The 20175-nt window shown below is 45.5% G+C and overlaps 1 protein-coding gene across 2 annotated transcripts in view; it reads left to right on the top strand.

The window, feature by feature from the left end:
• Positions 1 to 20175, top strand: part of LOC120900085 — a 48797-nt gene that overhangs the window by 25695 nt on the left and 2927 nt on the right. For both annotated transcript variants that reach the window (XM_040306668.1, XM_040306667.1), the window contains exon 2: positions 11236 to 11283. In XM_040306668.1, the coding sequence (XP_040162602.1) occupies positions 11236 to 11283 (48 nt within the window). The remainder of the gene's footprint in view (positions 1 to 11235; positions 11284 to 20175) is intronic.

Below are 20175 nucleotides of genomic sequence, written 5' to 3'. Positions count from 1 at the left end.
CGATGTCCAATTTAATGCAAAATTTGTGTATTTATGCTAAACTGCGTGCGGACTGTCGCTCGCATCGGGTCCCTCCTTTTTCGGCAGACTGCAGGCTGAAGGGCTTTTTCTTGTCCGCTTTTAGCGGCCGGTGAGCGCCGGAAGTAGCAAGCAAGTGGACGTTTTGTGGTGGGTGCAAGGTTCGGATGTGTCGTTTTCTTTTTTTTGCAAACGGGCTAATAGAAACCTTTTCTATTGGCGTCCGCCACACATTCCAAGTGTGCAAAGGTAAATGTTTTTCTTCCATTTGAATATTCTATCAAATTCGGCTCAGGGCTCGGGGGCTGCTGCTTTTAATGTAGTTCAAGTTCAAACATAGGCAATTTATTCAAATCTATTGATGAGAAAGTATTCGCCAATGCTCTTCAGTATCAGTTTAAATCGATGAAATTGTCTAGGTTGAGTCGTTTATTGGATTTTTTTCTGTTTCTGTAAGATTAAGACTGTCACTAACGTTCGTTGAGGTAGCTTTTCATGCCATTAATCGTGCTGTATGTTCGCTACCAGATGCATTTCTCGAAAAGGCGCGAATTTACCAACAGAATAAAGAAAAAAATCAATAAAAAAAAACCGTTAACGGGAAAACCGTTGGAACTGTTGAATTGGCGCCAAACATCCTTCTAGACGTTACATTCTTGCAACGTTCGCGAATGTTTCCAACCGTACGGAAGCAATTTGGCGGTTAAAAGCGCGCCAAAGCTCGTTACAAAATTCCTTAACTGCTGTATCACTTTTTTCCACCAAAAAAAGACAAAAAAACGAACGCAACATAAATCCTTCCAGCAACTAACCCCAATTTCCCACTACTTTTCCAACCGTGTCCCTTTCACAGGAAGGAACGGTTTTACTCCAGAATCACGTTGCTTTTTCCCAAAAAAAAACGAAAAGAACACCTCTGTCTGTCATTTAAATCTTCACCCGAATCGATTGGCAATCAATATTTAAAGTGCACCCAGTGTCGACCGCTTAAGCGCTTGTGACGGTGCGTTTCTTACGATAAATCAAATTACATCTCCAAGAAGGGTGGAGATTTTTTTTTTTTTGCGAGAAAAAACACGAAAACAAAAGGGCATTAAAAGATTTTTGTCCGTTAGGAAGCTCCCGCTCTCCGCCACTCACACCACCGCGCACACTCAATACCCAAGCAATTTGGCAATTTTCTACACCTTGTCTAGCGAATGCCTCTTCCAGCAAATGCTCCTCGAAGATTGCATTACCAGCGGCAACGGTCGTTGCGCGTAACCGTTCCCTTTGCCTCTGGGTTTTATTTTTTGGGTGAAAAAACATCAAAATCCTCTCATTTCTTCTAGCGTGAGAATTTCCTACCGGTGAATAGATTTTTTGGCAATTTTTCCACTACCAAGCGAAGAAGAGAAAAAAAAACGCACGTACACATACACAAGCGACAACGATCGCTGTACGCTCGTTACAACCAACACCCCACATACCAATCGGCGGGGATACAACAGCGCAATGTACGGAGGTTTTTTTGGGTGAAAAAACGGCGGCAAATCCAAGAAAAATGCCACGATTACGGTGGCACCGAAATGCAGCGCGTAAGAAGCAGTGGAAATGGGCAGAGAAGAAGCAACAACAACAACAAAACACACGCATTACACCCAACAAGAACAAAAAAAAAGGAAGAAAAAATCAGTTCATACACGCACCGAAGCTGCAACCCCAATTGCATTTTCATTTTTTGTTTGATTTTACGATTTTTTTAAACGAAAAAAGAGAAAATCGATCGCCGAACCTAGACCCTTAACAAGGGTGTGGGTTTTCTTGTGTGTGCGCTATTTTTCCTTCCTACCTTCCCGTTCGTTCTTTTCCACTAGCGAAGGATCGTTAAGGAGCACCCCGAAGCGAGAGCTAGAGAGAGAGAGAAAAGAATCATTCGCCTCTATCGCAACATCGCACACAGCAAAATTACCTTATGCAATTTCGGACCGCTTCAAAGTGCAATCAGTGCGACACAGCAAACAGCGCATCAATGGTGCAAGCAATAGAGATCTGTGTGTGTGTGTGTGTGTGTGTGTGTGTGTGTGCATTTGAGGACGATTATTCGTGTCTGCACCTTCTTACTCGCCTGTGTGGCCAAATCCAAGTGTAGGACCCTTGATTGCACCGAACGAAAGCAAAATAATAATAATAATAATAGAAAAGCAAGGGACAAGGGTTCGCATCGAGGGACAGAATGCATTCCACCGCCACCCGTACCTGTTCGGATCTTGATCGCGGTGGGATGCGAAGAAGTGGCCAGATAGCAAGAAACTCTATCCTTTCAATTTAACAGCTACTGTAGTGGAATGAGCGCTTTTTTGGCGGTATAAAATCGTTTTAAATTTATATTTATTTACAAAAGAATATTAACGCTTTGAAATGCTTTAAATTGAAGTTGAAATCATTTATTCGCGCATACCATTCCAGTAGAATGCTCAAAATAATACATTTTTGCTGCAATGACATACAACAAACATAAGAAAATAATACAAAAGACATTTTAAAATACTGTCAAACTGCTTCTCGAACCTACTCACAGCATAAGATCCCTGTCACTATGAAACATAGCAAGCTAAGACACTAAGAAGAGAAAAACAGCTTCACAAAACAAAAGCGCACAAGCAAAACCATAAAAAAGAAGCAAAATGAAATACTAAAAAACTAATTTAAATAGTCTCCGCCTATTTTTTAAACATTGTTCCCCACTCTCCAGTTCGCGCGCTGCACGTCACAACATCATCAGCCTTCAGCGCTGCACTGTAAAACGCTCTCGGTGTGCGTGTGTACGTGCTGTCAATGTGTGTGAATGCAGCGCTGCCAAGCGTGCTAGAGTGGAGGCACACGCAACCGTTCGCTCGAGCCGTGCGAGCGAGCGAGACAACCGGCTGCTTTAATTTATGCTTTTTCCCCTCCATATTTGTTCATTGTTCAAGACGCACACCAACACACACTCGCACGCGCTCTCTCTCTCTCTCTTGCTCCTTCTTGTGCGCGCGCTCCCTAGCACAACATGCGCATTCAAGCGCACTGTACGTGTGCGCCCTTCTCTGTGTGTGGTTGTGTGCAGTCTACACACACACACCTAGAGAGCGCAGAAGGGCCCCCACATGCTCGCAGCGACGACGACGACGACCACAACATAGTGATAGTGGTGAAAAAATCAGATCTCCTTTACCACTCCAACAGTGCGGATGCGTGTGGCACCTCCACCTCACAGTGACGTACAGTTCGTCGTAAATAGTAGTAGCAGGCAGGCAGTAGGAACAGCGCACCGACCGGGTGTTACTGCGGGCTGTTTTATTGTGTGTTGTGTGTGATTGTGAAAAGCGCGTGATGTGTGCATAATTTGCAAAAAAACGGAAAAGAAGCATTTTATAAAGCGAAAAGAATTTAATAATTTGAAAAATACTCTCCGCGGGGGGCGCCAATTCGAGTGAAGTGAAAAAACACACCAAAAATCAAGGGGTATCAATCGGTTTTGCTCCAAGGCACATTGCGCATCGTATGTGGCGTGTTTGTCTGTTCCACATTCCGCCTTGCAAGTGGGCCGTGCCGTTCTGAGGCCACCGCAAAGAGATGCTTTGACCGTGCCAAAACCATAGCAAAAGAAAGCAAGCATTTTGGGTTTCGAGATGTGATGTGGTGTGTTGTGGGGTACCTTTCTTTGTACAATTTCTTCATAAACAAATTGTGATCCAGTTGCTGTGTGCGTGCGTGCGTGCGTGTGTTCCCAGTTTTTGCCAAGTGTCAAACACTGCTCGGTGCACACACGGGTGGTGGTGCACAGAGGACAAAATTGCGGCAAACGACGAGCAACGACGGCCGCCGCACAAGCTACGCAGGTGTCGCCGTGTCAGCAGCAACAGCAGCAGCAGCAACGGCAGCAGCGCCACCGCCGTCGCACACTGTGATATGTTATTGTTACCGTCCAACTCGAGCCACCTCAGTGAACCGCAGACCGCCACCAGCATGGTCCTGTCGAAGGTGCGGTCCTGGGCGCGGGAGCAGCGTGACCACCGGTCCGACCACCGGGAGGACAACAACAACCATTCCGCCAAACGGGAGCTGCTGCGTACGCCGTCCCCTACGCAACGATGTAAGTGTCTTTCTGTCGGGTCGTTCTGAGGGGAGCGTGCGGAGATACTTTCTTCTATCCAAGGGGTTTGCTTTCCGCGCGATCTTGCTTGTCACTTTTTTTATAACGCCGTGACACATTTCCTTCGCTTGGTGTGAGCGCTCTTGCGCTATGTGTGCACGATAAGAGCCGACAGGCAGTGCGGAAGGTGCAATAGGGCCGATAAGGTGCGCTCTTCCGCCAGCCCGATACATCGATAGACCGACGACCGATGTTTGTGTGACACGGTTTGCAACTAAATAGCTCGCGCGCGAGCCAAGCGATAAACCTACCTAAAGATTACGAAACCTGGGGGCATTGTAGATGGAAAAGGGGGGGAAAAGGGCCCCTAATAAGCCCTAGTTCCTTTGAGTGTTTGTTTCGAAAGCGTATGCAATTTATCAAGACGCAAATAATCGCTCCCTTGTGTGCGCATAGCAAGGGAGAGATTATTGGGTCGATTATTGGGCAGTTTTGAATGGTTAAGTAGCGCTTTAATCGGCCGACTTGTCGATCGACACTGTAATGTAGTCGTTAACGCGCAGTTATGAATCATGGTGTGTGCTATATTAGGTTCAAACCTAGAGTAGGGATTAAACACTTGACCATCAAGGTTTTTAAGACCGTGAAGGTGTATAGATCAATATAAATAAATAAATAAAGATGTAATAATGGGGGGGAGTGGTGTGTAACATGGTTAGAAAAGTATTATTTTAGTGTTTATACATTTTGAAGAATAAGCCATCAAAAAAAAGTTGAATAATAGGTTGTTTTCACTGTATCTTTGCAAATGTCCAATAATTAGGTTTCAAGAGCGTACGATAAATACAACTGTTAGAGTCAATCACTGTCTTCGTCTTAAAGTTACGTTTTAGACCACCTAAAGACTTCAAATTGACATTATTACTGAATTAAGTATTATTTAAGTAAGTGTTTTCTGGGACGTTTTATCCCATTTTTTGCGTTTGTGAAAGGCTGGTTCAATGTAACGATTGAGATTTTTTCATTTTTCTACTAAAACAGTGTGTTAGATCAAATTTGATCTTTTGAAGCGCATTTTCCTTCCTTCAAATTTGTGTATTATTTTCCGCATGACAAAAAAATGATTTCCTTTTCCCATTCATTCCACAAAAGAGCTGCTGCTGCTGCTCTACATACCATACCTTTCTGGTAATTTATCGTCTTCTGTATCAAAGTAACAATAAGCAAAAGCACCAGATCGTTCCACAAAGACACACTATTTCTTCCCCTCTCTTAGCAATGGTTGAATCTTCCCTATGCGCTCAATCAATACATCCAATGAAACGCAAATAATGCACTTTTCTGTCCTAGACGAAACAAAAAAAAAAAGCCTTAGAAGAAGGAAACGCAATGTGTCCACGGTCGAGACTGCAAGAGCACTGCACGCTGCAGGACACAGATATGCGTAACCTTTTTCCTTCTTTTTTTGTTTAGTTCGTTGTTCGTCTTCTTCATTTTCCTCCTACCTTGCCGAGGTGGAAGACGAGATTTCGAGGTCCGAGGTCGGTTATTATCCATACATACACAACACACCACCGTGCCACCACCGCCATCGCCTTGTCCTTGGAATTGAAGAAAAATTGTACAGCACACCAACGAAAAAAAAAAGCGAAAGAAAAGAAACAACAAGCTGGTACCGAAATCCATAGCGCTTTTGTGAGGGCGAAAAAGGTTGATTTTTATTTTTATTATTTCTGCCTTCTATGCCCATCTTTTTTTTGCGCCATTGCACAGAACAGCATGAAAAATCGTTTCCCAAAAACGCATCTCTATCGCCTATCGATACGGTTTTGCTTCCTGTTCGATTCCACTCCCTCTCTCTCTCTCTTTCAATCCACACACCTTCGCACATCCTGCATGCAGCCACACAGGTAAATGTGTGCATCAAAAACCGAGCATAAAAAGAAGCATAGAAGAGGAAAAGTTGATGGAGAAGAAAAACACACACACACACACCTTCTTCTCCGCTTCTTCTTGTTCTTGCTTCGATCCTTACACAAACACGATTTGCTTTTTTAGTTTTGCGAAGGATTCGCCATGCCTTTCGGGGTTCGTCGCTGCAGGCATTCTCCCACCAACAACGAAAGGGCCGCCGCCGCCGGACGCGCCTGTTTTGCTAGGCAAATTTTTGCTCTCCGTCCGTCCGTGTGCCGTCCCAGGAATCGATTGATCGATCGGGTTGTTGTTCGCAAGCGCAAGCGATCACTCCCCCAAAAACAACCCTTACAAACCATCGCGAGACAGCAGCAGCAAGGAACAGGGCTCTCTCTCACTCGAGATCACTATCGCTGGGCTGGAGAAGCGACATGATTTTACAGCTTTTTTTTGCTTCACTTTTGTTGTCGTTTTCCTCCATCCATTTTTGAGGCTCATCTAATTTCCCTCTCATCTAAATGGAAAGATGAAATTTCATCCACTTCGGTGCGTTTCCCTTTCCGTGTGTTGTTAAATCCTTTCCTTTGCTGCTTGCCCCTCGGGTGGGATGACTCTCGGGGCCGATCCTTATCGCGTTTATCCCGAAATTGCTCTTGATCAACCGAACCCATTTCCTGCCTTTGCACGGTGCACCAGCAGGTACAGGATGGTGCTTGTTAGGACCCTTTTTTTCTGGGTGCTAATACTGATTTTCCCATTTCACTTTCCTCCACCTGAAAAAAAGCACAACAACCTTATTTTTTGCGCTTTGCAACTTAAACCATTTTGACAGCGGCTCGATTATTTTACATTCCACGTGTGTCAGTCATTTGAAGCAGCCTGCCCGCTACTACCCCCCCCCCCCCTCCAACGAGAGCATAGTTTCCAATGCAACCGTGCACCTTGCACTGGCGCACTGAAGCCACAGAGAAGCCCAGCACAGCAAACAAACAGACGCCAACAACGCCAATTGTACAACAGTGGGGAGCGAGAGGCACCATTCAAGCTCCCCGTCACTCTTTCCACCCCTTTTCTAGATCATTAGTACGGCAGCGTGCAAAACGAAAAACCCATTAATTAATTATTATTCACTTTATTTTAATTATAATAATTACGAAGCCGGTGCACCAGCGTGGCTACCTCGGTTGTGTGTGTGTCTGTCTGTCTGTATGTGTGTGTGAGTGTGTTTTGCACAAAAAAAAACTAGTGGGGAAGAAATGCATGCGCCCGCGGTTTGCGCAAACGCACATTAAAAGGATTATTGAAGCGCCTAATTGCAGTCAAAAAGAATTACATACAAATGAATGAGCCCTTCGGAGCCATTTGGTGGTGTGGTGTCGTGGGGGGGGTGCGGAAGGGTGGAAAATTTGCTTACCAAGCTTCGCTGCGCATTTCGGTGCGCAAACGGTGTGTTACGGATCAGCCTTCAACAAAGAGTTTTGCACGGGAAGTGCGTGCACATATGCATAACTAGAACTGCAGGTGGTGCACGGGGGCAATGAATGGGAGGTTTGCGGCGAGGGTTAGGGCGAAGAAAAGCGCTAACGATTTGCGGTTGCTAAGGTGTGTTGGTGCAGCAATCGAGTCGGCCGCGAGCGATCGGTTCGTCCTCGTTGGAAGGGATTTCACACCGTCAAGCTGGCCTTTTCTCTCTCTCTCTTATTCTATATCTTTCTCTCTCATTCTCTTTGTGGTTGAGGTGGTGCAAATTGCGGGAACCGTTTGGCAAAAAATTAGTGCAATGCCTCCTCCAGGTGTTGATTTGTGTATTTTTGTTTTCTTCTGCGTTTTTGTTTGCTCTAACGAAGTTCGTCGTCACACGTGTTGTTAACGTTGCCTGTGCGGTCAATTATGCTTAGAAAAGAAATTGGCATAAATCGGGCTGATTAATGGGGAGGGGGTAGCATTTCGTCGTCACACAAATCATCTCCACAGGGAGAGGTAACGCAAATTAGAAGTCGCAACGGCCCATCGCGAAACTAATACTAATTGGGCAGGGTAAACTCAAGGACGCTAAAGAACTAAAACACAGCTCCGTTGCTTTGGAAGATGGGTTCTAATTATTTAAAACGTTTGCCCACTTCTAGCAGGGTGTGTGCGTCTGTTTAGGGGGGAGGAGTTGTTTTTATACATTTTTATTTACTGTTTTTACAACCACCGAAACAACCGGGGCCAGTGACGATCGGCGTAATTAATTAAATTTGGCTAATGAGCCCAAACATCATGGGAGAGAAGTCATCGCCGCTGCAAAATGCTGCCCCCGCCATAATTGGGACGAGTATTCATAAAAAAAAAACTGGGAGGTGGGAAATGAGTGACGAAGACCACCAGAACTTGTTCTCGACGGTTTTACAGGCCGGAAAACCGCAACCAAAAATGCAAAAATCGAGCGGCTCGGGGCTGCTTATCTTCAGTGGGAAAAGATTAGCTTTACAAGCACCACGCACACGCACATAAAGGTGGATGAAAATGGTGCTTGATTTGCTCGCAACGCACAAACCGGAAAGGGTTTCAAAGATTGAATGACGTTTCGGACTTCCCCTACCCCAGCACTGTCCACTCCAACCGTTCCAAACTCATTTCCAATGTAAATGTACAGCTCATTAGCTGCAGATGGTTCTTTGCCCGCTGTCTCTTCTCTTGCGGAAAACTATATTTGGCAAAAATAGGCAAATGGGAAAACGAAAAGTAGGCACTGCTGCTGCTTACTGTTGCGTTGCTTCTTCTTCCCACAGAAATGGAAAGAGCCACCGGCAAACCCGATTTGCACCTTGCGGTTCTCGCTTGTGGCCAGTGTTTTGCCCTCACGAGTTGGTCTCATTTAACGCTTATCGACGCAAACGCGTCAAACGAGATATGCACCTGGACCTGGAAGCGGAGGGTAAGGGTGGAAAATCACATGCTTATTTGCATAAACAAAAGGCGCACCGAAGGGGAGGGCGCGCGCGCGCAAGCAACGTGAGCATTGCGCTGCCGATTTGGACGCAGCACCATGGGGGGAGTAAAATGGGAAACAGGGAAATTGCTCATTCCCGTTGCATTTTGCGTTTCTTCGTTTTTCTTACCATCACTCACACACACACACACACACACACACACACACACACACACACATACACATACATGCACAGGTTACACACACGGAGAGAGAGCAATATTCAAATGGCAAACGGTCGCCATGGTAGCTTGCTGGGCTGCTGCTTTTTCCGTTCTCGCTCGAAAGGTGCTGCTGCGCATGCAAAGTGATGAATTCCCAGCGTGAGGGAATAATAAGGGACTGGTTCTCCGGGTCTTGGTGGCAGCAAATAAATTATCAACACTGATCCTAAAAGGTTGCACAGGAAACCGTTTAATGCAGCAGCAGTTCGTTTTTTCTTTGCTCTCTCTCCTGCTGTTGTTGTTTCTTTTATTTGCCTTTTTGTGCAAATAACCTCCGAACGAAACAAAAAAAAAACAAACCGAACCGTATAACTGTTTTCTGTTTTGTCCCTTCGACAATATGCCAATGTGCAGAAAATATGCTGGTATTTTTATAGGAAAGCAAAGCGAAGCTACAATGACAACCTTCCACGCGCTTCCCCCAGACATGACTTTGCATAAATGGCAAATCCTCCTCCAGTGCCTGTGCCAATCGATTTTGTGAGCATTATTTATCGAGAAACATAAAAAAGGAGACACACTCACACACACTGTCCAGTTTTTTTTTTAGCAACTCTCACACACCTAGGGACAGGACACCAGGAGTGCATTTCACCATCACCATCCATCCATAATTAATTAAACTGTAATCTCCCCTCCCGGGGATTCGCCCTTCGATTGTACGCGCTGCAAAGGTGGTTCTGCTGCTGCATCCCCTTTGCGTAAACGAGCCGCCAACGAGAGGTCAAAAGTGTATGCGATGGCCCCGAATTTGTCATGGCCAGTGTGCGTGTGTGTGTGTCATGTTGCGCGCAATTCCCCTTCTATCCCAAAACTGCATCACCAATTTGCATAAAAATATTTAGACGTCGACGACATGAAGCGGCGAACCTTTTTGCCGCTTCCAACCCCAATTGTGGTACACGAGTGACCCCTTGTATGGATTTCAGGAACGGGCACGTCACTTTTGGCAATTATTTATTAGGGGTTGTGATGCGTGCAATGATGGAATTGAGCGAGAGAGAGAGGATGCTACGCTGTCCGGCCAAAAGTTTAAAAACCCTCTGGGAACAATAACGCCAACAACACTGGGCTGTGTGGCGACTGTGTGTGTTGCGCTCAGGGGCTGAGCAAACTGACCCGCCGAATTCCCCGGAGGGCACCACAAAGCACCGGGATACATACGAATTTGCCGATATAAAATATCGATGGACACGTCTCGACAACCCTGTACTGTGTGTATACGAATCCCGTTTACGAGAGGATTGCTTTCATCTCACGGGGCCCCGGTGCTGGTTCTTTCTTCTCCGTCCATCCGTCCTTTCCTAGCTTGACCAGCCGATGGTGGTGGCTGTGGCACACGCGGGGGTATAAATAATAGCGCCCTAATACTGTCACCAGCACACACACACACACGCACAGCCGATGTGGTGCAGATGGTGTGGCAAGGGCGCAGCACACCGGTCGTGTCCACCTTCGAGGCGGCGGGCAGGCTTTCGGCAGGCTGGTCGCTGCCCGGTAATTCAACACTTCTTTTCGAGTTTTTCCCTCTTTATTATCCTCCCTCGCAAACGCGCGGCCTGTTGTTGCCTCTGCCTTTTTCTTATATGTGTGTCTGTGTGTGTGTGTGTGTGTCCCAGTTCGTATGCCAACCGACATTAGGCGTTCTTCATTTGGGTATAAAACACGATATATCCCAGAGGCTTAGGGGCCATCCCGATGATGCTGTGATGAAAATATATTGACATGTGCAGCGCGAGGACATTCGAACAGTAGGGACGAGCCGCTGTCGTGTCCAGCACGGTTTCCCCCTTCATTTTAATTTATTGCAATAACGATGCCGATCCCTGGTGGTGCTGGACATGTAAATAATTCACCCGATGTGTCGTCCGCCGTTTGGCTTTGAAATTGTTCATAAAAATGGAACCGAACATAAAATATATATAGAAATTGTGTAGCTTGTTTCCCAATAAAAAATATTCTCTTTTTTCTGTTGCCTCTCGTTACAGATCTAAGCATAAAAACACCAAAATCACCATCTCCGCCCCGTTCGCATGGTAAGTTTGCTTCACCCCTTCTTTACGCCCGTCTCTTCGCACGATTCGCCCATGTGTGATCGATTGATCATCGCTTGAGCGGTGCGCATCCCACCATTTTGCGCGTCAAACGGTAGCGCGTGGCGGCAAATTATGTACGCACGGGACGTGGTACGAATCAATTGATTTGTTCGACCAGAATCCCATTTCCCGGGCTCATGTTCCCTACCCATTTCATTAGCCTAATCTCAAAAAAAGGGTTTTTTGTCTGGCTGTTGGTTACTCCAAACACCCCTTTCCTATTTTTATGCTTGCGCCTCAATTGCGCTGTTCACCCTTTTCTTTTTTTGGCTACACCTTCCTTCCCCAAGCGCCGATTGGCTGCCGATATTGCGCGCCCGATGACGACACACGACCAAGATTATCGACTTCATTAGCATCGTTGCTGCTGCGGCTGCGTTGCTTAGGGGTTTTTTTCTTCCAATTTTTCCCCCTTTCGTTCCAAAGCCTACTGTTCGCCTTCTGGAGAAAGGAGGAGGAACAGCCGTAGATCGATGCCGCTTGAATTATCTCTTTTTGGGTTGATAGCGGCTTGAAGATCGGATGCCTCGTCGCTATTGCCTGATTGTGATGATGATGTCACTATCCTAATGTTTCCGTTTTTTTTTAATTCCTGCTCGAGACATCCTCAAGAGCTTGGCGGGACCCTCTCTCTGCCTCTCTCTCTGTGTATCTCTGTTACAAGAGGATGATGGGTGAGGATTATAGCGATTAAAAGTTAACCTCCAAGAAGTGTGCGCCCTTTCATTCAATGTTTTGGGAACCCCTTTTTGTTTCGGGAACCTTCCTGAAGGAACGATCGTCCTTGGGTCGTCTGCTTTGGGACGGCACGAGCCAAGAAAGTCAGACAGGCACGGGGACACGAACGCAGGAAGATTTATTTTCTCACTTAGTTAATAGTTTTACGATCCTTGTGTTGCTCCTCTTCACTCGCGCGTTGCCGTTGGAAGCAGCTAACGGTGAAGACATCTCTCCGTATTCCGTCGTCCTGCATCGGGACCGTACGGCTCTGCTTTAAAGCTCTCCTCGCAGTATAAATATAAACTTTTCGGTCCAACGTGTCGCTCGGAGCTGCAAAAGGGGAAAAAAGGGTTCACCGTCGTAATCTTTGACTTTTGCCGGGTGCCCCCTTCCCGTTTTCAAGCAACGCCACCGCTACCTGGCTGGCCACAAAACACGGGACACGTGTCTAACAAAGGAGTGAAGTAGATTGAGATTTTTTGGTCGGTCGGGGAGGGATGTTTTTTTGTTTCTTCTGCGTTTTGGTTGTTTTTGGATGCCCCTTGCTTGCTGGTGCTGCTGCTTAACCTCAATCCGCTCTGTAAAGGCACACGTATGTTTGTATTACCCAGTGTTTCATCGAACGTGTGTCTCTGTTGAAGCGGAAAGAGGGTTTTTGTTGTTGTTGGAAGGGAAATTTTGGAAATTCCACCTTCCATCCCGTTAAAGGATGCCCCGGCCCCGGCACGGAGACAAACACCTGTTCAGCAGATGCGGCTCTACGCGCGTGTGTGTGTGTGTTTGTCATCCCTTCTCAAAACAACAATAAAAAAGACTCGTTTGTCCACCGCCAAAATGCCTATCGAACGAATAATCCACATCCAATCCAACCAGCAAAAAAGCGATTTCCATTTCACAGTACACACACACACACAACAGCCCACCTCCTATCATTACATTAAAGTAAATGCAACCAGACGACGAACCCCACCTCGATTACATACGTTGTAATCGTTTTGTTTAACACCTATACATACCTAGTAAAAAATGGGCCTCACATTACAATCATTGTCACCGCCCCTTCCTTCCCCTCTCTCTCTCTCTCTAGTTGGTACGATAATTGATTAAATATTTAAATAACCCTCCCGATTCAATTATTCACCTGTTGGGGCAAGGTGTCACCCCTTTAGCTATTTTTTTTATTATTCACACACACTCACACACGATCGCGTAATAAAGTGCGTTATTTTAATGCGACAAAACGATACCATCATCCTTGTATTAAAAGGGTGACCACAAAAAAAGGACACACTCTGCAGCACCTTCGGTGTGTGGAGTCAGTTCGCAAAAGAAGGGTTAATTTATTGGGCTCTCGTTCTCTCTCTTGCCCCACACCACAGCAAAGGCTCTTCATCTTGCGGTGTTTGTGGAGAGGACTTCATTTTATTAGAGGTTTTCCACTCCCTACAAAAAAACCCTTTTTTATATGCATGCGCTTCAATCCCTCTTTTTAGTCGAGACGACAAGGACTCGACGGAATATGTATTTGTAAAACCCAACGTTATTTCCCTACTTTTTTACACACTCAACCCCCGTTCGAACACAAATGAAAAGAGATATTAAATATGCATCAAATGCACCCTTTTCGGCCCATGCATATATATGCATAGTCCCTCTCGAAAGCAATGAAGGGGTTGTTCTCGTGCGATTCAAATGAGACATCCTCTCGTGCGCCCCTCGTTAGCGTGTGTGTGTGTTTGCCATCCTGTTCATCCTGTTTTGCGTCATCGAATCCTTTTTTTATTGCGCCCCGTATGTGTGTTGCTTTCGTCCCCTTTTATGCTGTGCTGAGATGATTGAATCCAAATATTTAAATTTCACCCCTTTAGAGGGAAAGGATCCTTTTCCAACCGGAGCCCGCATCACCTCACAAAAAGGCGACCTGTTGAAGTGTAATTAGCCTAATCAAACACAACCACTTTCGTCGCGCGCCTTCCTATTCGTTGTTAGAGCATAATGTTTAAAAATGAGCCTTCTCCCCCCCCCCCTTTCATCGAGCTTCAGTGCTGAGTGGCTTTATTATGTTGTAACCGCGTGTTAGTTCCCTTTTTTTAAGGCGGAAGGGATTTTAAAATGAAATAAGGGACAACTTGAGAGGGAGAGAGAGAGAGAGAGTATGTGATTTGAATATGCAAAAAAGGGCTTGTACAAATCTTCCCCGTCTCTGGACCAATCACATGCATTCCCGGCTGAAGGCGCGCTTCAGCATCAAAGCAGGCGGGCGCCACTCGTCGAAACGTGGATGTACGCAAGCATAGTGACGCAGTGTACGCAGCGCGAGATTTATGTTTGCTGCTCCTTTTCTCGCATTTTTCCTTTAATACACACACACACACACACTTACCACCACCATTTTGATTTGCAGCGCTGCTGCTTTTTCGGTTTTTTATGTGCAACGAGCGGTTGCGCGCTTCTGTGGTTGTGCCGCGCAAGCACATGCCGGTTCCGGGCGGTGTGCGCGGCTGTAATTTAATTGCAATAAAAATGGTTTTAATTGAAATTTCAAATCACGACGTTCGTTCGTTCTTTCGTTCTCTCTCTCTCTGAGCTCAGCTCAGGCGCCGCCGTTGCAAATGATACCCTTTCCGTTTGGTTTCGCCACCATGCCGCGCGCGAATGATGATGATTCGTTGGTTTTTATTTTTGCCATTTTTCTGCAGCGTGTCGGGGGACGGGTTCGGGTATAATGGTTTACGCGGGGCCGATTCGCAGAACTTTGGTAACGGGGATGGAAGTTGCTGCATAAATTGGCAGTAAAAAGTGAAGAATAATTTCACAAACCCACCAGCGCCATCACTAACCAGGGCTTTTCCTTCGCTGACCGGCGATCGACCGTGGGGGCTCGCCGGCCCATTAAACATTCTGGGAAAAGCAGACTCTTTCACTCGCGGCACGGTTCTGATGTTGTTCCTGCTCGTAAAACGCCACACAGAGACGGCGGCGGTCGCAATAAAAGAAAGGGAAGGGAAGTTACCTACTACCGGGCTTTAAAGGCTGCGCCTTTCCGCGGCGGGTTATTGAGTTGTGTAATAATTGTAATTACAATAGTGTGTGTGGAGAGATCATTTTTCTTCATTACGGTTCAATATTTAAGCATCATTTTATGCGATCGATGCAACGCGCAAGCATCGTTCCAATTAGCGGTGCGGTTTGTGTGGCGCAGTTCACGCGCTTTCCCACTGGGGATGATACACAAAACGTGACTGGGGGGTGGGATGCCTGGAGCAGTCAAAATCGAGCATTTTCAGGCATATTTAACCGTGCAGGATGAAATGAAGCTCGCCCTACCCTACCATTACGGGACAGTGAAAAGCGATTCCATTTTCCACATAAGCGTGTAATATTCTGCTTCCCCCAAAATTCCGGTGTAAATTTAAGTCCTCCCCTCTTTTGGTTGCATTTGGACCATGAAAAGCTCTCGATTTTTCACCCTTGACAATGCCCAAAAAAATAGGGAAAAATTCAAATTTTTCCCGTGCATAGGATCAAATGAACAGCTTCACACGTCTGTGGCTGTGTGTGTCTGTGTGTGTGACGGGTTTAAGGTCAGTTTCGTTCCACTGTGTTCCTGTGCAGTAAAACAGGATTATTCTTTATTCCCTCAAATCGGCCACCGACAATCCGTGGTCAAGTTTAAAGAAAATTAATGGGATTTTGTACCATCATCAGCACACCACTATCTGCACCCAGCTGGACCAAATCCCGCACACCTTCACCCTTTTTGCCGTCAAAAAAAAGGGATGCTCATTCGAGGGAGGGAGGAAATAAAGGAGCAAAACGAGGATGATTTTTGGCGTAACCCCTTTTTATTTGGGTTTGCTGGGTAGCAGCTGGCTGGCCCTCACTGGCTACTCGGCAAAGTTTGATCCGGTCAGTTCCGGGTGCGCCCGCCAAACCACGTACTGTTTGCATACCAGCGCTCGGGGAAGAAAGTGGGGGAAATTTAAATCTTTTCACACTTCGTACAATACAATTTTATGGCTGACTGCATCTGTGCCCTGGTTTCGTCCCGTTCGGGCCGCACACACACTCCGTCAGTCGGTTGGCGAGGTTTGGCCAGAACGGCTTTTGCCTTTTGATTGCCCAAGTATGCTGAAACAGTGGTGAGTTTATTATTCAAAATTTATGCAAAAGAAAAATCACCATCCTATGGACTCTCTCTCTCTCTCTCTCTCTCTCTCTCTCTCTCGGCTCTTGGAAGTAAGTTTTTGATGTGGTCAGCAGTAGAGAAGGAGTATGGAATGGGGGCGTTAGGATTTAGAATAGCCGCCACCACCACGGACTGGTGGGTAGCAGTAGCCAGGATTCGATGTGATGAATATCAATGAGCTACTACCAACGAGTGTGCTCTCCTCCAAGTGTTAAAGAAGAGCTGGCTGGAAATCAATGCTGCAATAAAAATTCATACTTCTCTCGCCTTCTTACGGTATCAAATATTCATCATCACGGTCTTCTTTTTTTTATTCTCTCGCTGGTCAAAGAACTGGAAAGTACCAGTTAGGAAGGTAAAGGACACACATTCCTGGGCACAAGCCACAGGATGGCCCGGAAAGGATGAAGTCGCAATTTTGTGCTTCCCCTTTGCATATCACATTTGTTTGCGCGTTTAAAGGGGATGATCATCCGATTTTCCCGTACAAGGAGTGCATTTTTTTTTAAATTCTCAATCAACAAAAGGAGTTGTACATTGAGAACAAACTGTTAAAAAATGTTAAAAACATTTTTTTCAGACAATTTTATTTTCGTCTTAGTGCATTTGAAATTTGTCTTTTATTTTATTTTTTGTATTTCTTATCTAACAACGTGTGATATTTCGTTAATCAGCGTCAAACCTTACTACACGTATCACAAGACCTTGTACCGTTTATGGGGTAACATTTACGGTTGCCTGAACATGGTTACTTGGATCATTTCAAGAGCATTGCGCAAAATAAAACGTAGAGAGAGAGAGAAAGAAAAGCATGGGAACAGAGGAGAGCGCAATCTAGAGCATATGAGGTGCATATGAGAGAGTTATTAAGAATAATGCTCTTACATTTGCATAGCCAAAAGTAATTGACTTTAATTTAAAAAAAAAGTATAATAAAATGTATAAATATTACAAGCATAATTTGTAATATTTTTCAAACAAATTTCATGAAAAGCTTTTAACCTTTTCCGTTCGTTAATTGCTACATTGCTTAATTGCTGCAATAAAATCCGGTTCGAAGGACCATTCAACTACAGTGCTTTACAAACACAATCCGGCACGAAGGACCATTGTTTACATAGCTCTCCTGCCGCTTTAATTGGGAGTGTTTCCCCTTAATTCTTTCACAAATATTCCATACTCTTGACTCATAAAAAAAACTTTCCATTTTCTCACCATTTCTTCACCCCATTTGACATTTGAATGCTATCAAACGGTTTGAATGATGCCATCTTAACCCGTTTGCGCGTCCTTTTATCTATGCGCGCGTATAGGGAAACGAACGGCCCTTCCTTCTCCCATATGTGTGTGTGTGTTTGTCACAGCGGAAAGGTAGATAGATGTACATTAGCAAACTGAATTTTGAATTGGAAATTTTGAATTTTACTGCCTTCCTCAATATCATATACACAGAATCCAAATGTCGGTAAAACCAAAGCCAATGTCTGTTAAATGCATGCAAGAAAAAGGGGGAAAACAGACACACACACACAAGCCGACATTCCCAGCCCGAGGCCGAATATGGTAAGACCTCCTTTTTCTCGCTCGATGCTGCATTTCTTCCCATTCCTGCTCTCGCTGTCTCTGCGCAAAAGGGAGCACATAGAGGATGGGGACAGTTTATCGGGACGCCGTCATCAGCCGTTACATCGATCACTACTACTTAAGTACAGAAGTTAAAACCTCCGTTATGTTTTGTGCGGCGTGGACAACGTGCAGGCAGCCAGAGCACAGAACAACGAACCCGCACACACACATCGCGTTGTCGTTGTAGCAAAAGAATAACAGAAAAAAAGAATCAATCATTCACCATTTTATGCGTTAGAACAAATTTCATGCAATTTGTTGCAGCAGCACTACACCCCGGCCAGCAATCACAGGGATGCGTTGAATTTTCACAACAAAAGGGAAAAACAAGCTGCCAAAAAAAGCACATTCACCATGTAGCTTCTAGTTATGCTGCTTAGGGAAGGATAAAAAAACAGCACATCCCAAATTTCCCTGTGATTTTTGGGAATGGCGGGAAGGGCGTCCATTTTTATTGTGTCATAAATTTACAGTTTTAATTTTTGCTGCCTTCTAAACGGTCCTTTTGACGCCCTTCCTTCCTAATTGCTGCCTAACGCATGGGTGGCACATGGCGGTGGTGCTGGTGGCGTCGGCAACCCTTTCTCGTTGCGCATTGCTTGCGCGTGTATGGCAGCGAGATGGCTGATCAATCAAACCCTGCCGAAGTTCTGGCGCGTTTGCAAACGATTGTTTACGGGCAGCAGCAGCAGTAGCAGCACCAATTTCTCCGGGCTTCTCGATGACATACACACACACAGCCTCATCGTCTCACAATTGCGCCATTTCGGGCCCGCAACAGTAATCAATTATGTGTTTCTGTATGTGTTGTTCCTCCCTCGGCGCACACACGCGATCGTGCTATCGATAGCAAAGGAAGGGGACACCTTCAGGGGAGGAGGCGTCTGTGAAACCCATAATTCACGATATAATTTTTAATTTCCACCCCTCCTCTTCTTTGGCTTGGTGGTTTAGAACGCAAGCAAAAAGGGTTGTGTTTGCCAGCAACAAAAGCAACACAACCCACACTACTTCCAACGTGGCATGGTATCATCATGGCCTACTGCTTCTCCTGCTTCGATCTCGGAACGGTTTTTGGGATAATTGACACAACAATACCGTTGATTTGTCCCGATATCGCCTGGGCCAATACTACCAAACCGTTGTCACTGTCAGCGTGTGTGCCGTTGTGCCGTGCTCGTTTCAGTTTTAACTTTTGAACCCCACTTTTCTTCCACAATTTTTAGTGTACAGTTTTTTTTCTGTGTTATTAAATTGAACATTGAACATTGAGCACAGTTGCGTGATTTGTTCGTGCATTTCGTCCATCCACACCACCACGATGCTGACGGTTCCGTGCACCTACTCACATCTAACCATAAATCTCTCTCTATATCTCGAGGATTTTGAAATACTTGAAACTTGATTTTTATTGCAGTTTTATTGTATAAATCATTATTGTTGTGTTTCGTGATGATTATGAGGGTTCGTCGCCTTTTGCGGGTCAGTTTTTCGTTTACAGCGGGTTCGTTTAGCCTTGCGTTGAGTGTTTCGGAACTTTATTGCCTTCGGGTTGTATATTTCACGTAATTTCACCATGCTGCTCTATATAAATATGACCTAGTTTCGGGGGAGAAAAAGAAATTATAAAGCTTATGAAAATGCGTTACCTTCAAACCGTTACATCAACTGACCTCGGACAACGATGTGGCGACCTGCTGGTGCTGCTGTCCCTGCTGGGCTTCTCGACTCACCTCGAGAAACGATGACTGCTGCTGTCGTCGTCATAAAACGTCGTCATTTCCTCAAAAACAACAGTTCGGCTACCCTTGAACTTGTCGCTTTCCAGGCGAGCTTTCAAACCTTTGCAACGTTGTTTCTACGGCTTGTTACGCCCTTGTTGTTTAATATACGGCATTCTTCCCTCCTGTGCGGCGACGCACGCATTACACATAGATTTATTTTCAAAAATGTGCACAAAATAGCAAGGGAGTGTGTAGTAGTAGTAGTAGAGCATTTGTGAAAGAGTAAGGAAAAAGGGGTGACAAACCCCTACCAGCAGAAGCAGCAGCAGCAGCACGGGGAATGCATTTCGTACCACGGGTGTCCTTTGGTGTAGCAAGGGCCCTTTTTGGGAAAGGGGTTCCAGCATCCAATATGTCGCATCAAACGGCTTTTCGCCATTGTGCTGCCACTGTTGTGCCAGTGCCGATTGGTCCTTCCACAAACGAGGTGAAACACACACACAGCCAGGGACGGAACAGTTGTAACAGGAAGAAAGTACAACTGTTTTGATTACCTTTTTTTTTGCTGCACTG

The sequence above is a fragment of the Anopheles arabiensis genome, chromosome 3, assembly GCF_016920715.1.
Source record: "Anopheles arabiensis isolate DONGOLA chromosome 3, AaraD3, whole genome shotgun sequence".
NCBI classification, from domain to species: Eukaryota; Metazoa; Arthropoda; class Insecta; order Diptera; family Culicidae; genus Anopheles; species Anopheles arabiensis.
The sequence above is the reverse complement of the archived record's forward strand: the minus strand, read 5'-3'. Positions and strand labels throughout refer to the sequence as shown.